Genomic DNA, 25175 nt, shown 5'->3' with positions numbered 1-25175 from the left:
TCACGTAGGCGTGAATCACTTCTGGTTGCAGCAATCGTGAACCTGATGTGGTGGATCTCGCAATGTGCTAAAGGGGCAAGTGCCCACCACACCAGGGCACTCTGATAGAAACCATCAATGAGACGTGAGTGCATTCCAAGCACTAAGTGCATTCCTATCACTCAACCATGTGATTTCATTGCACTTACCTCTCTATTACATGGGTCGGGGCGGGGGGGCAATCCCCCTATTACACAGATCCATGGGGGGGGGGGGGGGGCGTCTATTCTACCTTTTTCACTTGGGCAGGTAGAATTAAAAAGCAGAGTATTACTTAAACGAAGAACGACTGCAGAATTCTGAAGCCCGGAGGGTTCTAGATGTTCTGATGCATGAAACAGAAAAGATTATGCAGGTACAGCAAGTAATTAAGAAGGCTAATAGAATGCTGTCCTTTATTCTGACAGGAATTGAACATAAAAGTAAAATGTTATGCTTCAGAGGAGGTTTACTAGATTGATATCTGGAATGAGATTGTCTTAGGAGGATAGGTTGGAAAGGCTGAGCTTGTTTCCACTAAGGTTTCGGAGAGCGAGGAATGATTTGATTGAAGTATACAAGATTCTGACTGGTCTTGCCAAAATTAGAGGTTGCCCTTTTAGGGCAGTGAATGATTTTTTCTCTCAGAAGGCTGTGTGTCTTTGGAACTCTCTACCTCAGGTGTCACTTAATGTTTTTAAGGTGGGAGTTATAGATTCTTGTTAGGTAAGGGAATCAAAGGTTATCGGAGGTAAATGGGAATGTGGAATTCAAAATGCAAACACATCATCCATGATCTTATTGAATGGTGGAGCAAGTTCAAGGGGCCAATTGGCCTACTTCTGCTCCTATTTCATATGTTGGTATGAATGAGAATTTCCAACCAATGTCAAGCAAATTGTCAAGCAAATCATTGTGCATCAAGACCATGGAAACAACTTACATCTATACAGTGCTAAAACATTCCAAAGCACTTCACAAAGGCATTTATAAAACAAAATATGGAACCAAGCTTGTTGTGGGTGTGGTGTTATAATTGAATTTATAGAAGGGAAATCAAGATTATCTAATTTACCACATTTCTTTTCGGGATATGGAGCTCCTTCACAAGAGACAAGCTTTAAGGGCCGTCTTAAAGGAGAAAAGTGAGGTAGAGAGGCAGTGAGGTTTGTGACGGGAATCCCAGAGGTTAGGGCCTTGGCAGCAGAAAGCACAGCCACCAACGGTGGAGTGAATAAAATTGGGGACGGTCAAAATACCAAAATTAGAGATGTGCTGAGATCTCGGAGGTTGATCACAGAGACGGAGATCACAGAAATAGGAAGGGGTCAGGTGATGGAGGAATTTGAAAATAATGAGGAGAATTTAAAGTCAAGACACTGCTTAACCAAGAGCCAGTACAGGTAATTTCGAACAAGAGTGGTGTGTGAATAGGGTTTGGTGCCAGTTAGGACACAGGGAATAGTTCTGATCTCAATTTTACGTAAGGTACGACGACAATAGGAGAGAGTCCAGAGTTAAAATCATATTCCCATAGTGGGTTAAAGTTGCCATGGGTAAATGATGTCAATTAGAGCATCAACAAATTGTTGTCCAAGTTCAGAGGCAGGTGGGGCAGTCGAATGAGGTCCAGAAGCTACTTGGAGAGTAGAGTATCAAATATTGCACTGGAGGAATTTCCAGGAGGAAACGCAGGAGTGTGCAGAATCGGTTTTGGGACAGAAAGATGGTGGCATAGCTGGAGGTCGCCATGCAATCTAGAAGCAGCAGAGAACTGTGCTTCAGTCCAGAACAGAGTAATTCTCATCACTGTAGCTGAAGCTGACAAACCAAAAGAACTAGTCCAATTGTCGGCTCAGCAGGGGATTCGGGTCTTTCAGATCCTTCATGTCAGCAGGGACAGTAGAAGGGCTGAAGCAGATCAAAGTTACTTTAAAATATAAACAGAGATAAAGCAGCTGCGTCTTGAAGTACAATCCCGAGTAGTCCAATGCAGAAGCATAGTCGTGACGATGTCCAGGAATTTGAAGATTCAGAGCTCATGGAGGAAAGCAATGAGTAGATAAGGTTAGAGAAATGGGCAGTGGTATTTGAAACTAGCAATTACAGGCAACTTGGAAGTTTGGCTAAAATGCATCCAATTGGAGCCAGGAAATCTTAAACAGTAGAATAGGGGGAAAGTTAGAGAGAAAGGGCCAAGCTTGGCCAAGGATAAATAGAGGTGCACGTTGACAAACTCCTAAGAGAGCTGACTGCCCAAGAGGTATCTTGGGGAAAAGAATTTAATCAAGAATACCTCAGATACCCCTGAAAGATTAGGGGATTTTCTTTGGGGAGAAAAAGGTGGCAGGGGTGGGAGAGAGGAGGGATGAGATAGAATCAAGTTAAATATTCCATTACCTTATGAACATGGAGCATAATCATTACCATGGATGTCGATGAAGAAAAAGAAACATATTTTCTTCATGAACTGCATATAATAATCTTTACTGTCACAAGTAGGCTGACATTACCACTGCAATGAAGTGAAAAGCCCCTTGTCGCCACATTCCGGCACCTGTTCGAGTACACAGAGGGAGAATTCAGAATTACCAAATTACCTAACAGCACTTCTTTCGGGACTTGTGGGAGGAAACCGGAGCACCCAGAGACAGGGAGAACGTGCAGACTCCGAACAGACAGTGAACCAAGCCGGGAATCGAACCTGGGACCCAGGTGCTGTGAAGCAACAGTGCTAACCACTGTGCTGCCCGTGTTTTAACCTAGTTAAACAATCGAACATTATTTTTTTTATTTGCAAAGATTTTCAGTCGTCTGTATGTAACAAATCTGTAAGAATTTACAAGAGCAAATAGTGAAAATGCTGGAAATCGGAAATAAATTAGAAAAAAAAGTGCAGAAACTGTCACTTATGCAGCTTAAGTAAAGGAGATTACAGAACCTGTGTGAAGCAGAGAGAATTTTATCTGCAAGATACAGGCCACATCTACTATCTGTATGGTTAATCGGACAGCAGGCCCGAAAGTGGAAGTGGCAGATACTGTATCAGTAAGAATGCTACTCGAGTAATTGGCTTTTCACAGGTAAGCATCTGAAGCATACGTATGGCAGTTTTATAGCCAGTTTCTGTGATATGTAAGGCAGAAGGATATATTCATGTATAGTGTGCTTCAAAGGGAAAACTCCGTCTAAAAATGCAGAGGTAGAGCCATATAGTAATTAAAAATAATTGACACCATCAATATCAAAGTATTAAGTAACTTCATTGTGTAAAAATGCTAGAACTCCTTAAAATCAGCTACTGCAACAATAAAAGATGCCCTACCTATTGTAGCCATCTGGGATGGCCACGTCCCGATTACAAAATGGACACTTGCAAAGACTGCAGGGAAAATTGGGCAATGTTAAGAAACAAGCAGGTGCAAGCTGTCTGTTGATTAGAACCTTAAATGCTCAGACAGGACAGAAACTACCAAACGATTTATATACTAATGAGCCATCTCCGGGGACAAAAGGGAAACATTTAGATACACAATGTTTGGACAGAGTCCCCAGAAAAAGCTAAGCCAAAGCTGACTGACAGTCACCAGGACACGCCCAACGATTAGGGAACCACCCCTCTTTTGGAGGAAAATGGATACCGATGACTGGGAAAGACCCAATTAGTTGAGGCCAATTTCAAGGCCCGCCCAAAAGAACGCAAAGCCCTTTTGAGTATAAAAGCTATCCCCCAAGGGAGAACGCTCTTCTTTGGCTCTCAGCGAAGAGACCAGCCTAGCAGCTACAGCAGACCAAGTAAGTTCCAAGTCAACGCACGCTACGAGATAGACACTCCTAGTTGCTACCCTGTAAACAGCTCAACCCAGCAGCCTCAGAACCGAGCAATGGCCATTGTTCCTCTGACGAGTGGGCGCCCGAAGCTAAGTATAGGCCTTAGTAATAGTGGTAGTTTAGTTTGTAGAGTTTATGCATGAGTAGATTTGACTGTGTGTAAATAAATGAGCATTGCTTTTGAACTTACTAACTGGTGTATCGAGTCATTGATCAGTATTCAGTTCTGAACCTTGTGGCGGTGTCGAAAGATACCTGGCGACTCTTGAGCAAACGCGATTAAATAGAGCCAAATTAAGAACCAACCAAAAGTTATCAACACTATATTAGCACTCATCCTTGTTTTTGATAAATGACATGGCTTTCAGATGCATTCCAAGGGCTGATGATACAAATGTGTTGAAATGCTGATGGCTCTACAATTTCTGTCAAGCAATGTTAGCTTTGAAAATGCCTCATATGTTTAGGACATAAACTTTAATTCAAAGCAATTACTGAGCATTCTAGCGTGCATGTAAAATGTATTAGTCAAATGCAACTTTTCAGAGATTTAGCTTGGTTAGCAGTCTACAATGAATAAACGTATTGCTTGAAATTATCAAACATCAACTGGACTCTTACTGATTTGAATGATCCAGGGATGGAACATAGAACAAGTAATTTACTTGAGGTCAGTTGTGGATAAAATAGCTAATTTGCCATTTCATTGAATTCTCTGCCCGTTCATTCTGATAGAGCACATTTTTCATTGAAGGACACAGTTCCAGAAAGGGACTGCTCATAATTACAACTGCACTACAACACCTCTATCATCATATAATATGGATCAGCCAATGAAGTCTTGTATTATGGATCAGGCAATTCATTGCTCATATCACCATTCCAAGTATTATAGAGAAACAAGCCTGCAACACACTTTTCCTATGCATGATTTCAATGTGAAGCTTTGCTCGTCTTCAAAGCTGCTGCAAAATGATTCTTCACCAGAGGCATGATGCTTTCAAAGAATATGGCAAATTTCACCAATAAAAGCTCCGAAAATAAAATCTTCATGCATTGGGAGTCCCGTATGACATTGATTCTGTATCATCCAAATGACATTCAAAACAAAATAAAGAGCAAAAAAATCTGCGACTGCTAGAAACATTGAACAAAAATTAGTGTTTGATAACAGCCGAATGCCTGAAACAGTAACTTGTTGGTTGGACTGTCCATATATGCTGACTAACTTGCTGTGTCTTTCAATATTTTATCTTTTTATTTCTGAACAAACAACATTGTGCTTTATTTTTGCTGCGTGTTGCAATTACTGTGCCAATAAATCATCAATGCAGTTAATTGTGTCACTTCCTCAGGCTGGATGATCAGGAGTATCATTGATTACATTTCTGATGATACATGCATGCATCAGTATTTTTTGACAGTAGCTAAGTTCACATGTCAGTATTTCTCAACTTAACATGTAATTGCTGGAATTAGTTTTTTTATAAAATGGTCTCACTTGGGCATCGCTGGCTAGAACCACATTTTTATTGCCCATTCCTAATTGCCCTTGAGAAGGTGGTGGTGAGCTGACTCCTTGAGCCGCTTCTGTCCATGTGCATGGGAAAACCCACTGCCCTTTAGAAAGAGTTCCAGGATTTTGACCAAGCGACAGTGAAGGAACAACAATGTAGTTCCATGTCAGGACAGTGTGTGGCTTGGAGGGGATCTTGCAGGTGGTGGTGTTCCCATACCTCGGCTGCTGTTGTCTTTCTAAGTGGTTGAGATCACAGGTCTGGAAGATTCAGTCAAAGGAGCCTTGGTGAGTTTCTGCAATGCATCGTGTAAGTGGCACACATTACTGCCACTGTACGTCAGTGGTGGAGGGAGTGGATGGTGAAGATGGTGGACAAGGTGCCAATCAAGCAGGTTGCTTTGTCCTGGATGATGGTGAGTTTTCCCGAGTGTTGTTGGAGCTGCACCCAACCTGGTAAGTGGGATGCATTCCATTACACTCCTGACTTGTGCCTTTTAGATGGTAGATAGGCTTTGTAACAACTCAAAAGTACTTCATGTAATGAGTTGCATTTTTGGAAGTACAATGACTGCTTTGTAGGCAAAGTCATTCCTTTGTTAAAATATACATTCATTATTAAATTAGTGTACTGCATTAAAGTCAAAGAGTCATAGAATCATACACACAAAAGGCCCATCGCATATGTGGCAAAGACAACCACTTAACCATTCTAATCCCATTCTCCAGTACTTGGCCAATAGCCTTGTATGTCCTGGGATCGCAAGTGTACATTTAAATATGTCTCGATTGTTAGGAGGGTCTCTATGAGGGTGTATTATTTTGAGTTGTGTCTATTTTGTTCATTTATTCATCTTTCCTTAGAAACTGCATTATTTACCGTTGGGTTTGCCAGACCTCATTAAGCTACCATACACATATTATATACACATAGTATTAAGGCAAGTTCTAAAAGTCCCTTTAATTTCCTGCAATCTCTGCCTGTTCAATTATTTCAACCTGGAAAGATGCGACAATAAGAAATTAAAATTTTACCAATATAATGAAGTCACCCAAATGTTTCTATCCTTCCAAGGGGCACTGCTAACGTCGCTACACTCCAACTTGTCATGGGGAATTTAATAATTGGAGCAATGCATGTTCATGGCTCTGTTCAATGATAAGTTTACTCAGTCTCAATACTGGATCAGACACAAATGGAAGTCTTTCCAGGAGCTTTAGTTCCAGCTCCTAAACAAGTTGCTCAAGGGATTATTGTATGCATTCCTGCGGTGGTCAAGAGTTTGGTTGTAATGCACTTTTACAGCTAACTGTGGAATTCATCACATGGCTAGCAAGAAGCTCTGCTCACTGAGCAAGAGATCAAACGTCTGTTTTTTTAAAAAATGTTTAATTTTCTATACTTGCATCAATTAATTTGTAACGATGGTTGCAGCAGGACTCAAACGTGCAATCTTCTGATCGCATCACGCTGCATGCTGAAGTCAGATACCTTATCCATTAGGCCATGTGAACACAGCCACTTCTTTATAAATTTAATTATCTGCCATGGTGGGATTTGAACCGGGTTCCCACAGCACTATTACCCCCCTGGTCCTTGGATTACAAGTCCAGCAACAACTTCACTACACCTTTAGACAGGATACAGAAGAGATTTACTAGAATAGTTCCAATAATGGTGAATTAGTTACATGGATAGGCTGGTGAAGCTGGAGTTGTTTGCCACAAGCCAAAGAAGGGCAAGAAGAGATTTGATAGAGGTGTTTAAAATCTGAAGGGGATTTAGGTGGAATAAATGAAGACAAACTGTTTCCAAAGACATTGATAACGATAATGAGAAGACACAAATTTAAGGTGATTAGTAAAAGAACCATGTGACAATGCAAGCGAAATTACCATATTTTACAGAACAAATTATTAGGACTTGAATCCTGACAAGTGGATACAGATTCAATGGTAGCCATCAGAAAGGAAATTGGATGAATAATTGAAGGATAAAAGGTTTCAGGTTTGTGAGGGCTAAAAACGAGGAAGGGGAACTAACTCAAGTTGCTCTTCAAAAAATCTGGCACAGACTTGATATCCTCCTTCTGTGCTGCACTATAACTTTATGATATAAACAGAGCAAAGTAATGGAACAAATCAAAGCTCTGTGGTCCTGCCACATCCAGTTGTGACTGCTGGTGGATAACTGACTTGAGGAGATGCCTCCAAATCTACAGATTTGATGGTGGGGAGAGTCCAGCACTTCCATACAAAAGACAAGACTGAAGCATTTGCATCCTCCTTCAGCAAGGAGTGTCAAGTAGGTGATTGCTCTCAGCTTTCTCCCGAGATCCCAACCATCCTAGACGCCAGTCTTCAGCTAATTTGATTCATTCCACATGATACCAAGAAACAGCTGAAGACACGACTCAGAACAAAGATTATGGCTCTGACAACATACTGGTAATGGCACGGAATAGAACTAGCCGGACCTTTAGCCAAGCTGGTCCAGTACAGCAACTCAAGGCTCCTTCGACAGCACCTTGCAAACCTGCAACCTGTACCACCTAGAAGGTCAAGGATGCATGGGAACAACACCACCTGCATGTTCCCTTCCATGCCACACACCATCCTAAATGTTCCTTCACTATTGCTGGGTCAACATGCAGGAACTCCCTTCCAAACAACATTGTGGATGTACCTCCATTGTAAAGTTGCGAGGTTGTTTTGGAATTATGACAAAGAACTATAACTTAAGTGCTTTTCTACAACATCTTCAGCAGCTCTTACATGCCATGTCTGTAGACACACTGGGGAGTACACCTGTGCCACTGACAAGTCACTTCCTGTGTACAGGTCATGGCAATATATACTTGAATACACATTCTATACCTTCCCCATTTTATGTAGGACATCCATACCCAGCTGCAAAGAACAATTTTGAATGCAGTAACAGAACTTTGAATATTTAAATTGCATAGGGCATGAGCCACAAAACCTGGTGCAAAGCCCAAGCATGTCCCTGCCTACCATTCTTCCACAACAACCCCCCCCCCCCATCTTTAACTTAAGTGTATATATAAGTCAGAACATAGTCCTTGAGATTGGGGTTTGGTTTCATCAGCTGCCCCAATCGTGTAATCACACAGTTGGCTCTTCGGGGCTGCATCCGGGTTATTGTCCACATGGCATATGACATCAGGTATGCACAGTGCCTGCAGGGCTTGTTGCATTGTTAGCAGGAGCAGTGTCCATCTCCACCGCTGCTGGGGATACAGATTGTGAACTCAAGCGTGTCAACCTCTGTGGCAGTTGGCGGTGTTGGTTCGGGTACCTGAAACAAATTATGCCAGTTCCTGACATATATGGGGCATCATTTGTGGCGACCATTCAACTCTTTGGTTGGGGGGGTGGCGGCGGATAGCTGTACCACTGTCAGTTTGTTATAGTGGTTTGTTATTGTTCTTCGCATCCTGACTGTCTGGCCTGGCTCCAGAGTGCAGTCTGCGGGCATATGTTCATAGTATCTTTTCTCTATTTTTGCTATTTCATGTGGACTTCCTCACCTTTGTTTCCACTTTGGGTTGTGACAGGGCCTTGGCAACAGGGATCATGATTCTGGTGTGCCTGGAGAACATGGCAAGGGAAGACCCTCTCTTGGTTTCTGGGTGTAGTACTCCTGCAGAAAGGTGGGGGTGACAAATTTCTGGCCATGCCATATCAGTCTATTTTACACAGTTCACTTCTCTCTCATGCTGTAAAAAGTGTGAAGCTTGTGGAAAGCTCTTTTGACATCATTGCCATCCTTTCATAATGATGACATGGGGCTGCCTGCATTTATGTTCCACTTGTAGGGTGACTTTTAAGTTCCTCAATTCTGTGGGACAATAGCACTTGATTTGTCTTAATATCAATGTCCTCATGATCTGAATGTTTACTGGTGAGTAAGCATGCCCTAGAGAGGGCATCTCCTTACCACATTTGTAGATCACACTGAGGTTGTAGCTTTGGAGCTTGAGCATCATTCACTGCAGGCATGATGATGCAGGCTTTTTAAGGATGATGATGACCTGCTGGTGATCAGTTTCTACATTGGCAGGACAGCCATTGATGAAATCATAGAATTTCTGACATGCAAAGATTAGACAAGGAGTTCCTTCTTGATCTGGGCATAGTGGGTTTCCCTGTCAGTGATAGCCCTTGATGCAAAAGCCACAGTCTGCCATTCTGGATTAACACTGCGACAAGTCCCTGCTGAGAGGTATCTGCTGATAACAGTACAGGTTCTCGGTCATCGAAATATTATAGCACTAGAGGGGCTGACAGTAGATCCTTGGGTTTGTTGAATGCAGCATTGTGGTGCTCCTGCTGACACGATTCTACATCCAGGTGAAGAAGTTGACGAAGGAGTCCAGTTACCTCACTATAACAGGGAATGAACTTTGATAGATGATTTGTTATGCCGAGGAAACTCTGCAGGCATGCTTGTCCTCAGGAGTGGACATTTTCTGTGCAGCCATTGTCGTACCTGGGCCTGGCTTCACACAAGCAGGTGGCCCACGTGGGATACCTTGCTGACCCTAAATCTGTATTTAACAGGGTTGAGGACCAAGCACAGACGTGCATCATGTTCTTGCATTATAGGATGTTGTCAATCATTATTTCACAAGGATGCCCTGGAAAGAGCTGTTCTAGAGACTGTTGAAAGATCTCACTACCAGCGAAATACCATAGGGCATGCAGAAGAACCTGTATATGCCCACTGGAGACACAAGCAGAATGAGTTCTGAAGATTCTTCATCCTGCACGATTTACCAAAATCTGCACTTTGCATTCAGGATATTGAAAACCTTAGCATAGGGCATGACGGCTATGGCCTTTTTAACTGTCTTCATAGGATGGTGGGGGCCTTAGAAGTGAACCAGCTCGATGCAGATCCTGACGGTGCCAGCTTTCTTCACCGCAGCTATGATTGCAGAAACCCACTCTTGTGGCCTTATCTATGGAGGCTCTGATACCCAATCTTGTCATTATATTCCACATCTGACACCATGTAAAACTGCTGGGTTGTTTAGAAATGGTGACAAAGGACTACAACTAACGGTTTACTATAAGATCGTTACCAGCTCTTAAACATGCATCTGGCCACACTGTGAGAACTCCCGCACTACTGACACAGCACTTCCTGTGTGCAGGTCATGGCAATATGCACAAGAATACACATTTTACATGCACCACATGGACAGGAGCAGTTCAAAAAGGTGGTTTGCCATCACCTTCTCAAGGATAATTAGAGATGTCCTAGCCAATGATTCTGTGAAAGAATAAATAAAATAAAAGCCATGTCCCATTCACAAAAAACACAAATCCAATCCGGCTAATTACCTCGCCATCTGCTATCAAGTGGCACTTATTGCTCATTCATTCTGAAGCCAGAAGTAGGAAACCAGATGCCAATCTTTTACTTGATTCTCGATGTATTTACAAAATACAGTTTTCCTCTTCCTCAATCAACCTCCAGTGTTCCAGAGGTCTCTCTTTATACCTTTTTTGACACCAATTAAGTGCCCCGTGTGGAGGGGGCACTACTAACTTACTGCAGTGAAATCATAAACTTTAAAGGAAACTTATCAAATTAATTCCCTTTGCCAATAATGCACTCCAGCATCCTCCCACATCCACTGCACCCACCCATGTGCTCTGTGGTGAACTGCAAACTTTCAAGGTGTTCATTCACCCTGCCCTTCATTATTGAAGCTAGTAATTTCCCGACAATAGATAGTAGGCTAATAACCTATCCTATAATCCCATGTTTTTTCTCGCTCATCTTTCCTTGGATGATTTATAGTTAGGACAGCAGCAATGTTCTCACCTCCAACCTTTAAAACACTGGAATGGAACCATTAATCTTTCTATGGTGTCAATTGTCTTCATTATTATTATTTTACGTATGTTAAATTTGGTGAGTTACAGTCCCTTATCTAATACAGTTTCACTGGGATCCAGAATTCTGACCTCTTCCTCTACTGCAAATACTGGTGCAAAGTAAATACTCAACATCGTCACTATTTCTATAATTTCACTGACAACATACCCGTTAGCAGCTTTCAGGGGTCCACATTGCTCCTGACCACACTACTTCTAAAGGTCATTGTAACAATGTGATATTCATATCCGTTGCTTATTATTATTGTAATTGTTTTGTAGCTCTTACTACACACACAATGAGACCCCCGCCTCCTACTCACATACATAAACCCCCCCCCACACACACACACACACACACACACACATATATATATATATATATATATATATACACTCCGACTCCCACATACACAGACCCCCACACACAAGATCCCTACACACAGAGCCACATTTTTAAAAAATTCTCTTACGGCATGTGGGCATCGCCAGCTTGGCCAGCATTATTGCCCATCCCTAGTTGCCCTTCATAAGGTGATGAGCTGCCTTCTTGAACCACTGGAGTCCTTGAAGAGTAGGTACATGCAAAGTGTTGTTAGGGAGGGAATTCCAGGATTTTGAGCCAGTGACAATGAAGCAACGGCAATATATGTTTCCAAGTCAGGATGGTGAGTGGCTTGGAGGGGAATCCAGATGGTGGTGTTCTCAGGTATCTGCTGCTATTGTCATTCTAGATGGTAGTGTTCATAGGTTTGGAAGATGCTGTCTGAGGAATTTTAGTGAGTTCCTGCAGTGCACGGCTGCCACTATTCGGAGGTGGAGGGGTTGAATGTTTGTGGAAGGGGTAGCAAACAAGGGGGCTGGCTGCTTCATCCTGGATGGTGTCACGAGTGTTGTTGGAGCTAGATTAGTTCCTCGCCGCAGGATTCAGAGCATTTGACATGCTCTGGTAGCCACAGCATTTAAATGGCTAGTCCAGTTCAGTTTCTGGTCAATGGTAACTTCTAGGCTATTGATAGTGGAGAATGCAGCTATGGTAATGTCATTGAATGTCAAGGGGCAATAGTTAGATCCTCTCTTGTTGGAGCTGGTCATTGCCTGACACTTGTATGGCGCAAATGTTACTTGCCACTTGTCAGCCCAACCCTGGATATTGTCCAGGTCTTGCTACATTTGGACATGAACTGCTTCAGTATCCGAGGAGCTGCAAATGGTGCTGAACATTGTGCAGTCATCTGCAAACAACCCCACTTCTGAACTTATGATGGAAGGAAGGTCAGTTGAGGATGGAGATATTTGTGGTCCCTCCTCCTCCAGTGAGTTAATTGTCCACCACCACCTGCTTGGACAAAGTTCAATGAGCCTAGCTTGTTTGTTTGGTGGCAGGAGGGGGGAGTATTGTCCTCTGGTAGGCAATTTACAGGTGTATCTGACGGTGACATGGGGTTTCTGTTTTTCTCGCCATTTTGGATGGGCCTTGGTCCTAGATATTTGGTGTAAAAACGGAAGACTCCTTCATAGTGAAAATGGTTAATTCTGGGTTGAGGGGGTTAGAGGCCCCTGTTTAGACTGGTCACTTGGAACGCAAGGGGTTTGGGGATGTCTGGTGAAAAGGTAGAACGTTTTCTCTCACCTGAAGAATTTAAGGGCTGATGTGATTGATTGATTGATATTTATTGTCACAAGTACAGTGCCGAAGTGCAGTGAAAAGTATTTTTCTGCAGTCAAGGGAACGTACACAGTATGTACATAGTAGACAAAAGAATAATTGACAGAGTACATTGACAATGGCACACCAACAAATAGTGATTGGTTACAGTGCAAAACAAGAGCAGCATAGGGCATCGTGAATAGTGTTCTTACAGGGAAAAGATCAGTCCAAGGGAGAGTCGTTGATGAGTCTGGTAGCTGTGGGGAAGAAGCTGTTCCTATGTCTGGATGTGCGGGTCTTCAGACTTCTGTATCTTCTGCCTGATGTGGTGCTTTTACACGAGACTCACTTGCGAGTGAGGGACCAGACCATGCTCTGGACAGGGTGGGTGAGCTAAGTAATTCATTCGGGCTTTGATAGGAGGGCTCGTTGGGTGGCAATTTTTGTTAACAAAAGGGCTTGTTTTCTGGCGGACACGGTGGTGGGGGATCAGGGTTGTAGGTATGTGATAGCAACTGGGTCACTGGCAGGTAAGCTAGTGATACGGGTACAGGGATGATGCAGCATTTATAAGGAAGCTATTGGCTTCAATACCAGACTTGGATACGCATCAGCTGATTTTGGGGAGAGATTTAAATTGTGGGTTCGACCCAAGACTTGACTATTTCAAATCGAAGCCGTTGGCCCATTCAAGAGTGGCAAAGGAGGGGGTGGGGGAAAGAGGCAGATCAATGGCGGTTCATGAACCTTGGGGGTAAAGAATTCTAGTTAATTTCCCCAGTGCATAAAGTATACTTCTTCCCGGGCTAAGTAAAGCAGTGTACATAGTAATTTCAGACCATGCTCCGTATTTGGTGGACAGGGTCTTGGAGGTAGGCCCGGTTCAGAACCCGGCGTGGAGACTGGATGTGGGGTTATTGGCGGACATATATCTAAAGTATGTAGAATTAAATGCGAATGGGTCGGTTCTCACCCTTTATTTTGTGTGAGGCAGTGGTTAGAGGGGATATTATATTGCATAAAGCACATGGGGATAGGGGTCTAAAGAGGAGTGCCAAAAGCTAGTGGATGAAATTATGGAGGTGGACCGTGGGTACTCAAAAGACCATCCCCAAAAGAAACTGTAGACATAGTTTGATCTGTTGTCAACAGGTAAGGTGGTGCGTCACCTGAGGTGTTCAAGCAGGGTTATTTACAAATATGGGGAGAAAGACCGCCGTCTTTTAGCTCACCAGCTAAAGTGACAGGTGACCTCAGGAGATTATTCAGGTTAGGGACTCGAGTGGCGAGCTGCTATCCACCCTGGAGAAAGTTAATGGAGCATTTGAAAATTTTCATAAGAGCCGGCAAAGGGATATGTCGGAGTTCTTAGAGGGCTTAGAATTCCCCCGTGATGGGGGAGGAAAGCTGCGAAGAGTTGGAGGCGCTGTTTGCTCCGGAGGAGGTCCTGGTAGTGATAGGGTGGATGCAAAAGGGTAAGGCTCCTGGGCCAGATGGGTTCCCAGTGGAGTTTTACAAGAAGGTTGCTGGTCAGTTGGTTCCATTACTAGAAGAGATGTTTAAGGATTCTTTGGCCCGGGACTCCCTTCCCACGATGCTTGGGCAGGCATCAATTTGCCTTCCACTGAACAAAGATAAAGATTCCATGCAGGATTCCATGGATCATACTGTCTTACCTCATTGCTTAATGTTAGCACTACGTTATTGGCTAAGGTGTTGCTGCTGAGGTTGGAATCACGTCTTTCTGAGGTGATAGGCGAAGGTCAATCAGCGTTGGCAACTGTCCTCTATGTGCAGCGATTGTTCAATGTTGTTCTTACTCCCCGCTGCCGAGTCCGAATCCAGAGGTGATCGTATCATGAAAACACCAAAAAGGCATTCGACAGAGAAAAATGGAGGTACCTCTTCATGGTTTTGGAGCGGTTCGGTTTGTGTCATGGGTACGTTTGTTATACAAGGTTCCCTCAATTAGTGTTTGCACCAACACCATGAGCTCAGTATACTTTCAGTTAAACCCAAGAACGAGAAGGGATGTCCGATGTCCCCACCCGCCCCTATCCATATTGGCGATTGAGCTGTTGGCCATTGCTTTGAGGGCTTCAGGTAAGTGGAAGGGGATAATTCGGGAGGGGGAGGAGGGGTGCGGGGGAACGACGACGGGGGGGGGACCTGAGGGGGTGGGGGTGGGGGACGGGGGGACGGACGGACATGGAGCATAGGGTGTCCCTGTATGCTGACGGACCTTTGCATTAGGTGACAGACCCGATCCCCACTATGAGTGATATAATGGAGCTACTGGATATACATTTTTCAGGATATAAATTAAATCTGGAAAAGAATGAGTATTTTCTGGGAAACCCCAAGAGGAGGAAGCCAACCTGGATGTGCTTCCTTTTCACCTAGCCAGATCTAGCTTCAGGTATTTGGAGGTCCTGTTGGCTCGGGATGGAACCGGCTTCGTAAGCTGAATTATACTAGTCTGGTGAGTAAGGTCAAGACCGACCTGCAAAGGTGAGATAACCTTCCCCTGTCCTTGGTGGGCAGGGTCCAGTCGATTAAAATAGGAACATACGAACATAGGAATTTGGAGCAGAAGTAGGCATTTCAGCCCTTCGAGCCTGCTCTGTCATTCAATCAGACATGGCTGATCTCTTTCTGTTCTCAAATCCACCTCCCTACCTGTTCCCCATATCCATTTAACCCCTTTTTAAAAAATCAGAAATATACCTATCTCCTGCTTGAAACCATTTAATAACTCTGATGCCACCGCACTACTGCGCAGTGAGGTCCACAAATTCACCACCCTCTGCGGGCGGGCAAGACTCCGAGGATTGTTAGGGTAGTCCCCAAAGAGACAGACAGCTGGAAAGGGGGGGGGGGGGGGGGGGGCGGGGGCATTGCCTTACTTTCTGTTTTATTATTGGACAGCTAATGCAGAGAGGTGTTGGGTTGGTCTAGCGACCCGAGTTCCACATAGGGATGAGGTCATGTAGGGGGATCGGATCTGATTTGGTGGCACTGGTGATGGCTTTGCTCCTGTTTGCACCAACAAAATACTTTTCAAGTCCAATGGTTGTTTCCACTCTAAAAATATGGAGAAAATTCAAATAACATTTTAAACTTGGGTCAGTGACAAGCTGATCTGTGCTAATCATCTGTTCGAGCAGATGAGATTGGATGCCACATTTGGGGTGAGGGGAGGGAGGGGGCTGGAGAGATTGGGAGACCTGTTTCTGGAGGGATTGTTTGCCAGTCTCGAGGAACTGATGGTGAAGTTTGGGCTCTCGGGCATTGATTCGTCCAGATATCTCCCAAGTTGAGAATTTTATACGACGGACCATCCCGACGTTCCCCATGGCAGCGGCAGTAACTTTTACGGAGAGGGTCCTTTCGGCTGCATTGTTGGAGGAGGGAAGCACATCCGGCATTTATGGGTGGATTTTGGCAGAAGATTTGGTTTTAGTAGAAGGGGTAAAGACTAGGTGAGAGGATAAGTTGGGGCCCATGTTAGATGATGAGGTATGGAGTGAGGCCCTTCCCAAAGTGAACTCCACATCTTCATGTGCAAGGCTGGATTTGATCCAGCTTAAAGTGGTGTTCAGGGCGCATCTGACAAAGTCCAGAATGAGTTGTTTCTTCTCGGAGGTGGATGACAGGTGTGGGCGATGTTCCAGGGACGCACATGTTCTGGTCTTTTCCAAAGTTTCTGAGCTTTTGGGTCGCCTTCTTTAGCACCATGTCGGTGTTTTTGAAAATTGAACTGGAGCCCTGTCGGTCAGCTGCCATATTTGGGGTTTCGGACTCGCTAGGGCTGCAGACGGGTGGGGGTATTCTTGCCTTCACCTCATTGATTGCCTGGAGGTCAGTTTTGCTGGGGTGGAGGTCTGCGTCTCCACCCAGCGCCTCTGTACAGTTGGGAGACTTGATCGAGTTTTTGCACCTAGAGAAGGTCAAGTACACCATAAGGGGTTCGGTTGGGGGATTCTACCGGAGGTGGCAACCTTTCATTGCTTATTTCAAGGAACTGATCACCATCAGTTGTTAGGGTAGGTTGTTTTTCTGTAAATTGTTTTGGTTTGTATAGATTTGTTTATTTAGTAATTTATAAAATGAAAAGCTCTAATAAAAACATATTTTTAAAAACTTAATCCACACCACCTTTTACAGCTGGATGTGGCAGGACTGCAGAGCTAAGATCTGATCCAATGGTTGTGGGATCGCTCAGCTCTATCATTTGCTGCTTAGACTGTTTGGCACACAAGTAATCTTGTGTTGCAGCTTCATCAGGTTGACATCATTTTTAGGTATGCCTGATGTTGCTCCTGACATGCCCAAACAGGGTTGATCCGCTGGCTTGGTAACAGTGGGAGATATGTCGGGACACAAGGTAACAGATTGTGGTTGAGTATAATTCTGCGGCTGATGATGGCCCACAGCGCCTCATTGACGCCCAGTCTCGAGTTGCTGGATCTGCTTGAAGTCTAGCCCATTTAGCATGGTGGTAGTGCCACACAACAAGATGAAGGAGTATCCTCAAGGTGAAGACGGGACTTCTTCTCCACAAGGATTGTGCGGTAGTCACTCTTACTAATACTGTCATGAACAGATGCATGTACAACAGGTGGTGAGGATGAGGTCAAGTATGTCTATTTCTTTTGTTGGTTCCTCACCATCTGCCACAGTCCCAGTATAGCAGCTGTCCTTTTGGACAAGGCCATCTTGGTCTGTAGTGGCACTACCAAGCCACTCTTGGTGATGGACTTTGAAGTCCCTACCCAGAGAGCATTCAACACCTACATACACCCCGACACACACATGCGCACTCGTCCATACACACAGACCCCTGCAGGCACAGATACACCCACCCACTCACACACCGAGCGCCCCCCCACTCACACACCAAGCCCCCCCCCCCAACCACACACACACAGACCCTCACACACACACACAGACCCTCACACACACACACAGACCCTCACACACACACACAGACCCTCACACACACACACAGACCCTCACACACACACACAGACCCTCACACACACACACAGACCCTCACACACACACACAGACCCTCACACACACACACAGACCCTCACACACACACACAGACCCTCACACACACACACAGACCCTCACACACACACAGACCCTCACACACACACAGACCCTCACACACACACACAGACCCTCACACACACACAGACCCTCACACACACACACAGACCCTCACACACACACACAGACCCTCACACACACACACAGACCCTCACACACACACAGACCCTCACACACACACACAGACCCTCACACACACACACAGACCCTCACACACACACACAGACCCTCACACACACACACAGACCCTCACACACACACACAGACCCTCACACACACACAGACCCTCACACACACACAGACCCCCCCTCACAGACCCCCCCCTCACAGACCCTCACACACACAGACCCTCACACACACAGACCCTCACACACACAGACCCTCACACACACAGACCCTCACACACACAGACCCTCACACACACACAGACCCTCACACACACACAGACCCTCACACACACACAGACCCTCACACACACACACAGACCCTCACACACACACACAGACCCTCACACACACACACAGACCCTCACACACACACACAGACCCTCACACACACACACAGACCCTCACACACACACACAGACCCTCACACACACACACAGACCCTCACACACACACACAGACCCCCCCACACACACAGACCCCCCCACACACACAGACCCCCCCCACACACACAGACCCCCCCACACACACAGACCCCCCACTCACAGACCCCCCACTCACAGACCCCCCACTCACAGACCCCCCACTCACAGACCCCCCACTCACACACACAGACCCTCACACACACACACACAGACCCTCACACACACACACACAGACCCTCACACACAGACCCTCACACACAGACCCTCACACACAGACCCTCACACACAGACCCTCACACACAGACCCTCACACACAGACCCTCACACACAGACCCTCACACACAGACCCTCACACACACACACAGACCCTCACACACACACACAGACCCTCACACACACACACAGACCCTCACACACACACACAGACCCTCACACACACACAGACCCCCCCCTCACAGACCCCCCACTCAGACCCCCCACTCACAGACCCCCCACTCACAGACCCCCCACTCACAGACCCCCCCACTCACAGACCCTCACACACACAGACCCTCACACACACACAGACCCTCACACACACACACAGACCCTCACACACACACACAGACCCTCACACACACACACAGACCCTCACACACACACACAGACCCTCACACACACACACAGACCCTCACACACACACACAGACCCTCACACACACACACAGACCCTCACACACACACACAGACCCCCCCACAAACACACAGACCCCCCCACACACACACAGACCCCCCCACACACACAGACCCCCCCCACACACACAGACCCCCCCACACACACAGACCCCCCCCACACACACAGACCCCCCCACACACACAGACCCCCCACTCACAGACCCCCCACTCACAGACCCCCCACTCACAGACCCCCCACTCACAGACCCCCCACTCACAGACCCCCCACTCACACACACAGACCCTCACACACACACACACAGACCCTCACACACACACACACAGACCCTCACACACACACCCTCACACACAGACCCTCACACACACAGACAGACCCTCACACACACACACAGACCCTCACACACACACACAGACCCTCACACACACACACAGACCCTCACACACACACACAGACCCTCACACACACACACAGACCCTCACACACACACAGACCCCCCCCTCACAGACCCCCCACTCACAGACCCCCCACTCACAGACCCCCCACTCACAGACCCCCCACACACAGACCCTCACACACACAGACCCTCACACACACAGACCCTCACACACACACAGACCCTCACACACACACAGACCCTCACACACACACACAGACCCTCACACACACACACAGACCCTCACACACACACACAGACCCTCACACACACACACAGACCCTCACACACACACACAGACCCTCACACACAGACCCCCCCACACACACACAGACCCCCCACACACACAGACCCCCCCACACACACAGACCCCCCACTCACAGACCCCCCACTCACAGACCCCCCACTCACAGACCCCCCCACACACAGACCCTCACACACACAGACCCTCACACACACACAGACCCTCACACACACACAGACCCTCACACACACACACACAGACCCTCACACACAGACCCTCACACACAGACCCTCACACACAGACCCTCACACACACAGACAGACCCTCACACACACAGACAGACCCTCACACACACACACAGACAGACCCTCACACACACACACAGACAGACCCTCACACACACACACAGACCGACACACACACAGACAGACCCTCACACACACAGACAGACCCTCTCACACACAGACAGACCCTCACACACACACACAGACCCTCACACACACAGACAGACCCTCACACACACAGACCCCCCACTCACACACAGACCCTCACACACACAGAGATCCTCACACACGCGGTCAGACGGTGCTGTCCCCGCTCTGGGCCTACAGCCCCACATCGCGATGTGAAGCCTGCACCAGGCCCCGCGAACACCGACATGCTCGGTAGTTATTCCTTACCTTCATTTTCAGCAGGTTCTTGGACAATTTCATCGCGCTTTCCCTCGCCATGATGCTGTCTGAGGAGGAGGAGGGGGGGGGGGTCACAAACAGAGACGCCGAAGTTACACAAACAGAGCCGAGCAGGCGCGCTCCTCAGCAACACGTTAGCAACAGGCGTGGCCAATCAAACCGCAACACCCTCCAACCGCCGCAGGCTGGCAAATCAATGGCCGCGAAGAGGATGGGGAGCTGTCCAGCCTCTTCACAGAGGGAGCTCCCCCGCCAGCTTCTGTGTAGGTGGAAGAGGAGAACTTTCAGCCAAAACATACCCCCCCTGCCTTCTTTTTTGTCTTTCTTGTCTTGCCCACATATTCAAAGCTTGCCTCTGGAATAGGCCACTTTGAAACATGACTTCATCTGTCTTTTGATGGGCAGACTAATAACCCCCAGGAGGGGGCTGGCCTCCCTGATTCTATTTATAATTTCTGCCAGATCCTGCATCTTTCTTCTGCATCTTCAGATTAATGCAAGAGACAGATTGAGGTAGAAGCAATCAGGCTGCTTAACTTAACCAGCAAATAACTCGAAATAAAGCATTGACAAAACATCAGAGCCACAAAATCATTGCCCATCCACACACTCAAAGAGTGGATTAAACTCTCACAGCACAAATTTAGGGTGAAATTGACAGCTTTGAAACAGAGCTAGATTGTTACTTGGTGAGAAGAGGATACAAATATTTCACTACTTTAAACTACTGTTTATTTCCAACAAAAACAGAAACTACTGGACAATCTCAGTAGGTCTGGCAGCATCTGTGGAGAGAAAAGGATGACAATGAGTCATCCAGACTCGAAACATCAGTTCCTTTCTGTCACCCCAGATGCTGTCAGACCTGCTGAGATTGACCGGTATTTTCTATTTTTGTTTCAGATTCCAGCATCCGCAGTAATTTGCTTTTACCTCCATGTTTAATTCACTGCCACTACTCTTCCAGGAATGCCTCCCCTGAAGAAGTGCTGCTCTTCTCCCTGACAGGATTTCTGTTTGTCTGTTTTGCCCTATCCACCTTCTTTGCTTTCCATTTCCCTCTTAGTGCTTGACATGGTGTTTATCAAAACTCGCTTTCACAGCCATATTTCCTTCCTCAGCGACTGTCAGCATCTCCAACTTACCCCACATGGATCCCAACTGAAGTTCCACCCCTCCCTCATGTTTTTAATCGACCCAGGATTACAGGTATCTCCAGGATATACAATGGCCGGGATTCTCCGACCCTGCGCTGGGTCGGAGAATCCGCGGAGGAGGCGCGAATCCCGCTCCGCCGCCGGCAGCCCTATTCTCTGGCACCGTTTTTCGGGGGCCCATGGGATTCCCGCCACGCCGGTCGGGTGCCGTTGACAGCGGCGCCCCCGGAAATTCTCCGGGCCCCGATGGGCCGAGTGGCCTTAAAGCTTTGGCCAGTACTGCCGGCGTGAATTACTCATCTCACGCACGGCGGGACCTGGCAGGCAAGTGTGCGGGGGGGGTCCTGGGAGGGGCGCGGGGGGATCCGATCCCGTCGGGGGTCCCCCACGGTGGCCTGGCCCGTGATCGGGGTCTACCGATCTGCGGGCAGGCTGGTTCTGTGGAGGGCCTTCTTTCCTCCACGCCGGGTCCCTGTAGGACTCCGCCATATTGCCCGGGGGCCGGCACGGAGGAAAGAAGGCCGCACATGCGCGGAAATACGTCAGAGGGTCTGCGCATGCGTGGAAATACGCCGGCCGGTCTGCGCATGCGCGAGATCACGCCGGCCATTCCGCAGTTGCGCGAACTCGCGCCGATCCTTCAACGCCGGCTGGAGCGGCGCCAACCACTCCGCCATCAACCTAGCCCCCGATAAATTGGAGAATTCCTCACTTTCGGGGGCTGTTGATGCCGGAGTATTTGCTGCCAGTTTTCCCACCGGCGTGGGGACATAGCCCCATTTTCGGAGAATCCCGCCCATAGTTCGTCAAACTGCTGATCTCGTCGCATTCTGAGATCCACGCTCAATGCCGCCATATGCACATAGTGGACATCTCTCTCCAGCAGTGCCGGCTTACCCGCCCATTACCCTTGCCTCCAATTTCATTTCATCCTTCGTCTCATCCGATATCTCAACAAGAAACTTTTTCTCTTTCTTTCAGGTGTAAAAGAATGCAAACTCCAACAACTCATCAATACCATGGCCAACCAGGACCCTCCACCCCTTCCTGCCCGTTGGATCTAGAACATAGAACATACATACAATGCAGAAGGAGGCCATTCGACCCATCGAGTCTGCACTGACCCACTTAAGCCCTCACTTCCACCCTATCCCTGTAACCCAGAAACCAGAGCACCCGGAGGACACCCACGCAGACACGGGGAGAACATGCAGACTCCGCACAGACAGTGACCCAGCGGGGAATTGAACCTGGGACCCTGGCGCTGTGAAGCCACAGTGCTATCCACTTGTGCTACCGTGCTGCCCATGACAAAGTCAGGGTTGGACCTGAAAGAGCGGAGAGCAGCCAGTTCAGAAGGTGACAGATTAGAGTGGGTAAGAGGAGCAGAGAAATTGAGACGGTCCCATCGCTTCTAACTCCAGCCCTTGCCGTGTCTTCACCATACCCTCTGACCTTCCCCTCTCTGAGGCTGAACATGTGGATCTCAGCAAAGGACTCAGCTTTGGATCCTTATACCCCTACCTCAATGAATTGTGGGCTCAACACGATCCTGAACTTTTCTTCTGCCGCTTTCATGTGCTCACTTCTTCGGGCAGGAGTCCTTCTCCCATTCGACAGATCCTTTTACTCCCCTCCAGTATTCACCCTCCCTCTGGCCGCTTACCTGCTCTTGATCTTTTCATTCAGAACTGTCAGCGTGACATTGACCATCGCAATTTCTCTGCTCCTCTCACCCACTCTAATCTGTCACACTCTGAACTGGCTGTTCTCCGCTCTCTCAGGTCCAACCCTGACTTTGTCATCAAACCCACTGACAAAGATGGGGCTGTTCCCTGGCGTACTGACATCTACCTCACAAAGGCTGAACGCCAACTCTCCGATACCTCCTCCTTCCTGCCAAGCCATTGTTTCCAGGGCTGTCACTGACCTCATCTCCTCTGGAGATCTTCCGTCCACAGCGTCCAACCTCATAATCTCCCAAACCTCTTCCCCAAAATCCACAAACAGGACTTGTCCAGGTAGGCCATCGTATCAGCTTGTTCCTGCCCCACCAAACTACTTTCTTCCTATCTTGACTCCATACTCTCCTCTTGTCCAGTCCCTTGCGACCGACAATCGCGATTCCTCCAATGCCCTATACATCTTTGACAAAGAGTCATCCAGACTTGAAACATTAGCTTCTTTTTCTCTCCACAGATGCTGTCAGACCTACTGAGATTGTCCAGTATTTTCTGCCAGGTCCTTAAGTGTGGTGAGTTAGAAAGGGAGGTTTTGAAAAGGGGGAGTAGATAGTCAGTTATATTTTCTGTCTGTTTAATTATAATGCTGTACAAATAGAAGGTTACTTGTGTTTTAAAGCTACAAACCTGGTGACTGTAGTTTATTGGGCTCAACCAAGGACCTTGAGTATTTTAAATAGAATCTAATTTCACCTGTGTTGCAACTCCGGTTCAAGTGGGGCTGGAATTGACCGCACACTAGCCCAGGGTGTTGTGACACAACACTTCTCCAGGGATAATACTTGGAAGTGAATGCTTGGCAGTGAGGGGAAAGTTCATGAAAAAGTAATTGCCGGTAACTCTGGAGCAGTGAGCTTGATTGACAGAATGGCTTTAGCTTGCAATGGATTTTTGTATCATATTACCCATTGCAAAGCTTTTATCAATGCCACTTTAAAATGACCAACTTGTTACCAGGGAGAGCATGAGATCGGTCAAACAACATCTCTGATTTTTCGTAAAGGAGGCAACCGTTTCTCTAAATGACCTAATCATTTCCATGGTGTGTTTTTAAAAAATTTATTGATGTCAGTTTAAGGGGATCTCTTGCTGTTCAGCAATAATAATTCTTGCAATCAATTAAGCAGCCAACCACATTGATAACTGTTGACAAATTTGACATTCCATGAATATAAAATTAGCTTTTCTAGGTAGTGGGTGTTTTTTTTACAGTAATTCATAATTTAGTATGTCATTAAAAATCATCATTCATACACCTCATTCAACAACGTGCAACTTTTAAAAGAGTTTTGCAGCAAAACTAATTGTGTAAGAGTCAAGATTCTTGTCAATTCAATTGATTTAAATTTGTTACAGACTAGAGGGTGTCTCAACTGTGCACTCTCTGTAGAAGTGTCCAATCACCGATGGCAACATTTGGATTTCCACATTAACCAGACTTTGTTGTCAGTTTCAGTGGCATAACAATTGTGAATACTGACAGCTCCACCATCAATACCACTGCAAAATCAAGGTCACAGTAACATCAACAAGAACTTGTACAATTAGTGCAGAACAATGGCCTTACGTGCATCGCCAGAGTGAACCAATCAAAAATAG

General features: G+C 46.6%; 1 protein-coding gene across 1 annotated transcript in view; it reads right to left on the bottom strand.

Moving 5' to 3' along the window:
* mphosph6 (M-phase phosphoprotein 6) overlaps positions 1–20837 on the bottom strand; it is a 62019-nt gene extending 41182 nt beyond the window's left edge. Inside the window, exon 1 of the mRNA XM_072517915.1 lies at positions 20666–20837. Coding sequence (XP_072374016.1) covers positions 20666–20716 — 51 coding nt within the window. The 5' untranslated portion in view covers positions 20717–20837. The remainder of the gene's footprint in view (positions 1–20665) is intronic.
* Between the last annotated feature and the right edge of the window lie 4338 nt (positions 20838–25175).

The sequence above is a fragment of the Scyliorhinus torazame genome, chromosome 10 (assembly GCF_047496885.1).
Source record: "Scyliorhinus torazame isolate Kashiwa2021f chromosome 10, sScyTor2.1, whole genome shotgun sequence".
Classification (NCBI taxonomy): domain Eukaryota; kingdom Metazoa; phylum Chordata; class Chondrichthyes; order Carcharhiniformes; family Scyliorhinidae; genus Scyliorhinus; species Scyliorhinus torazame.
This window is presented reverse-complemented; position numbering and strand designations above follow the sequence as displayed.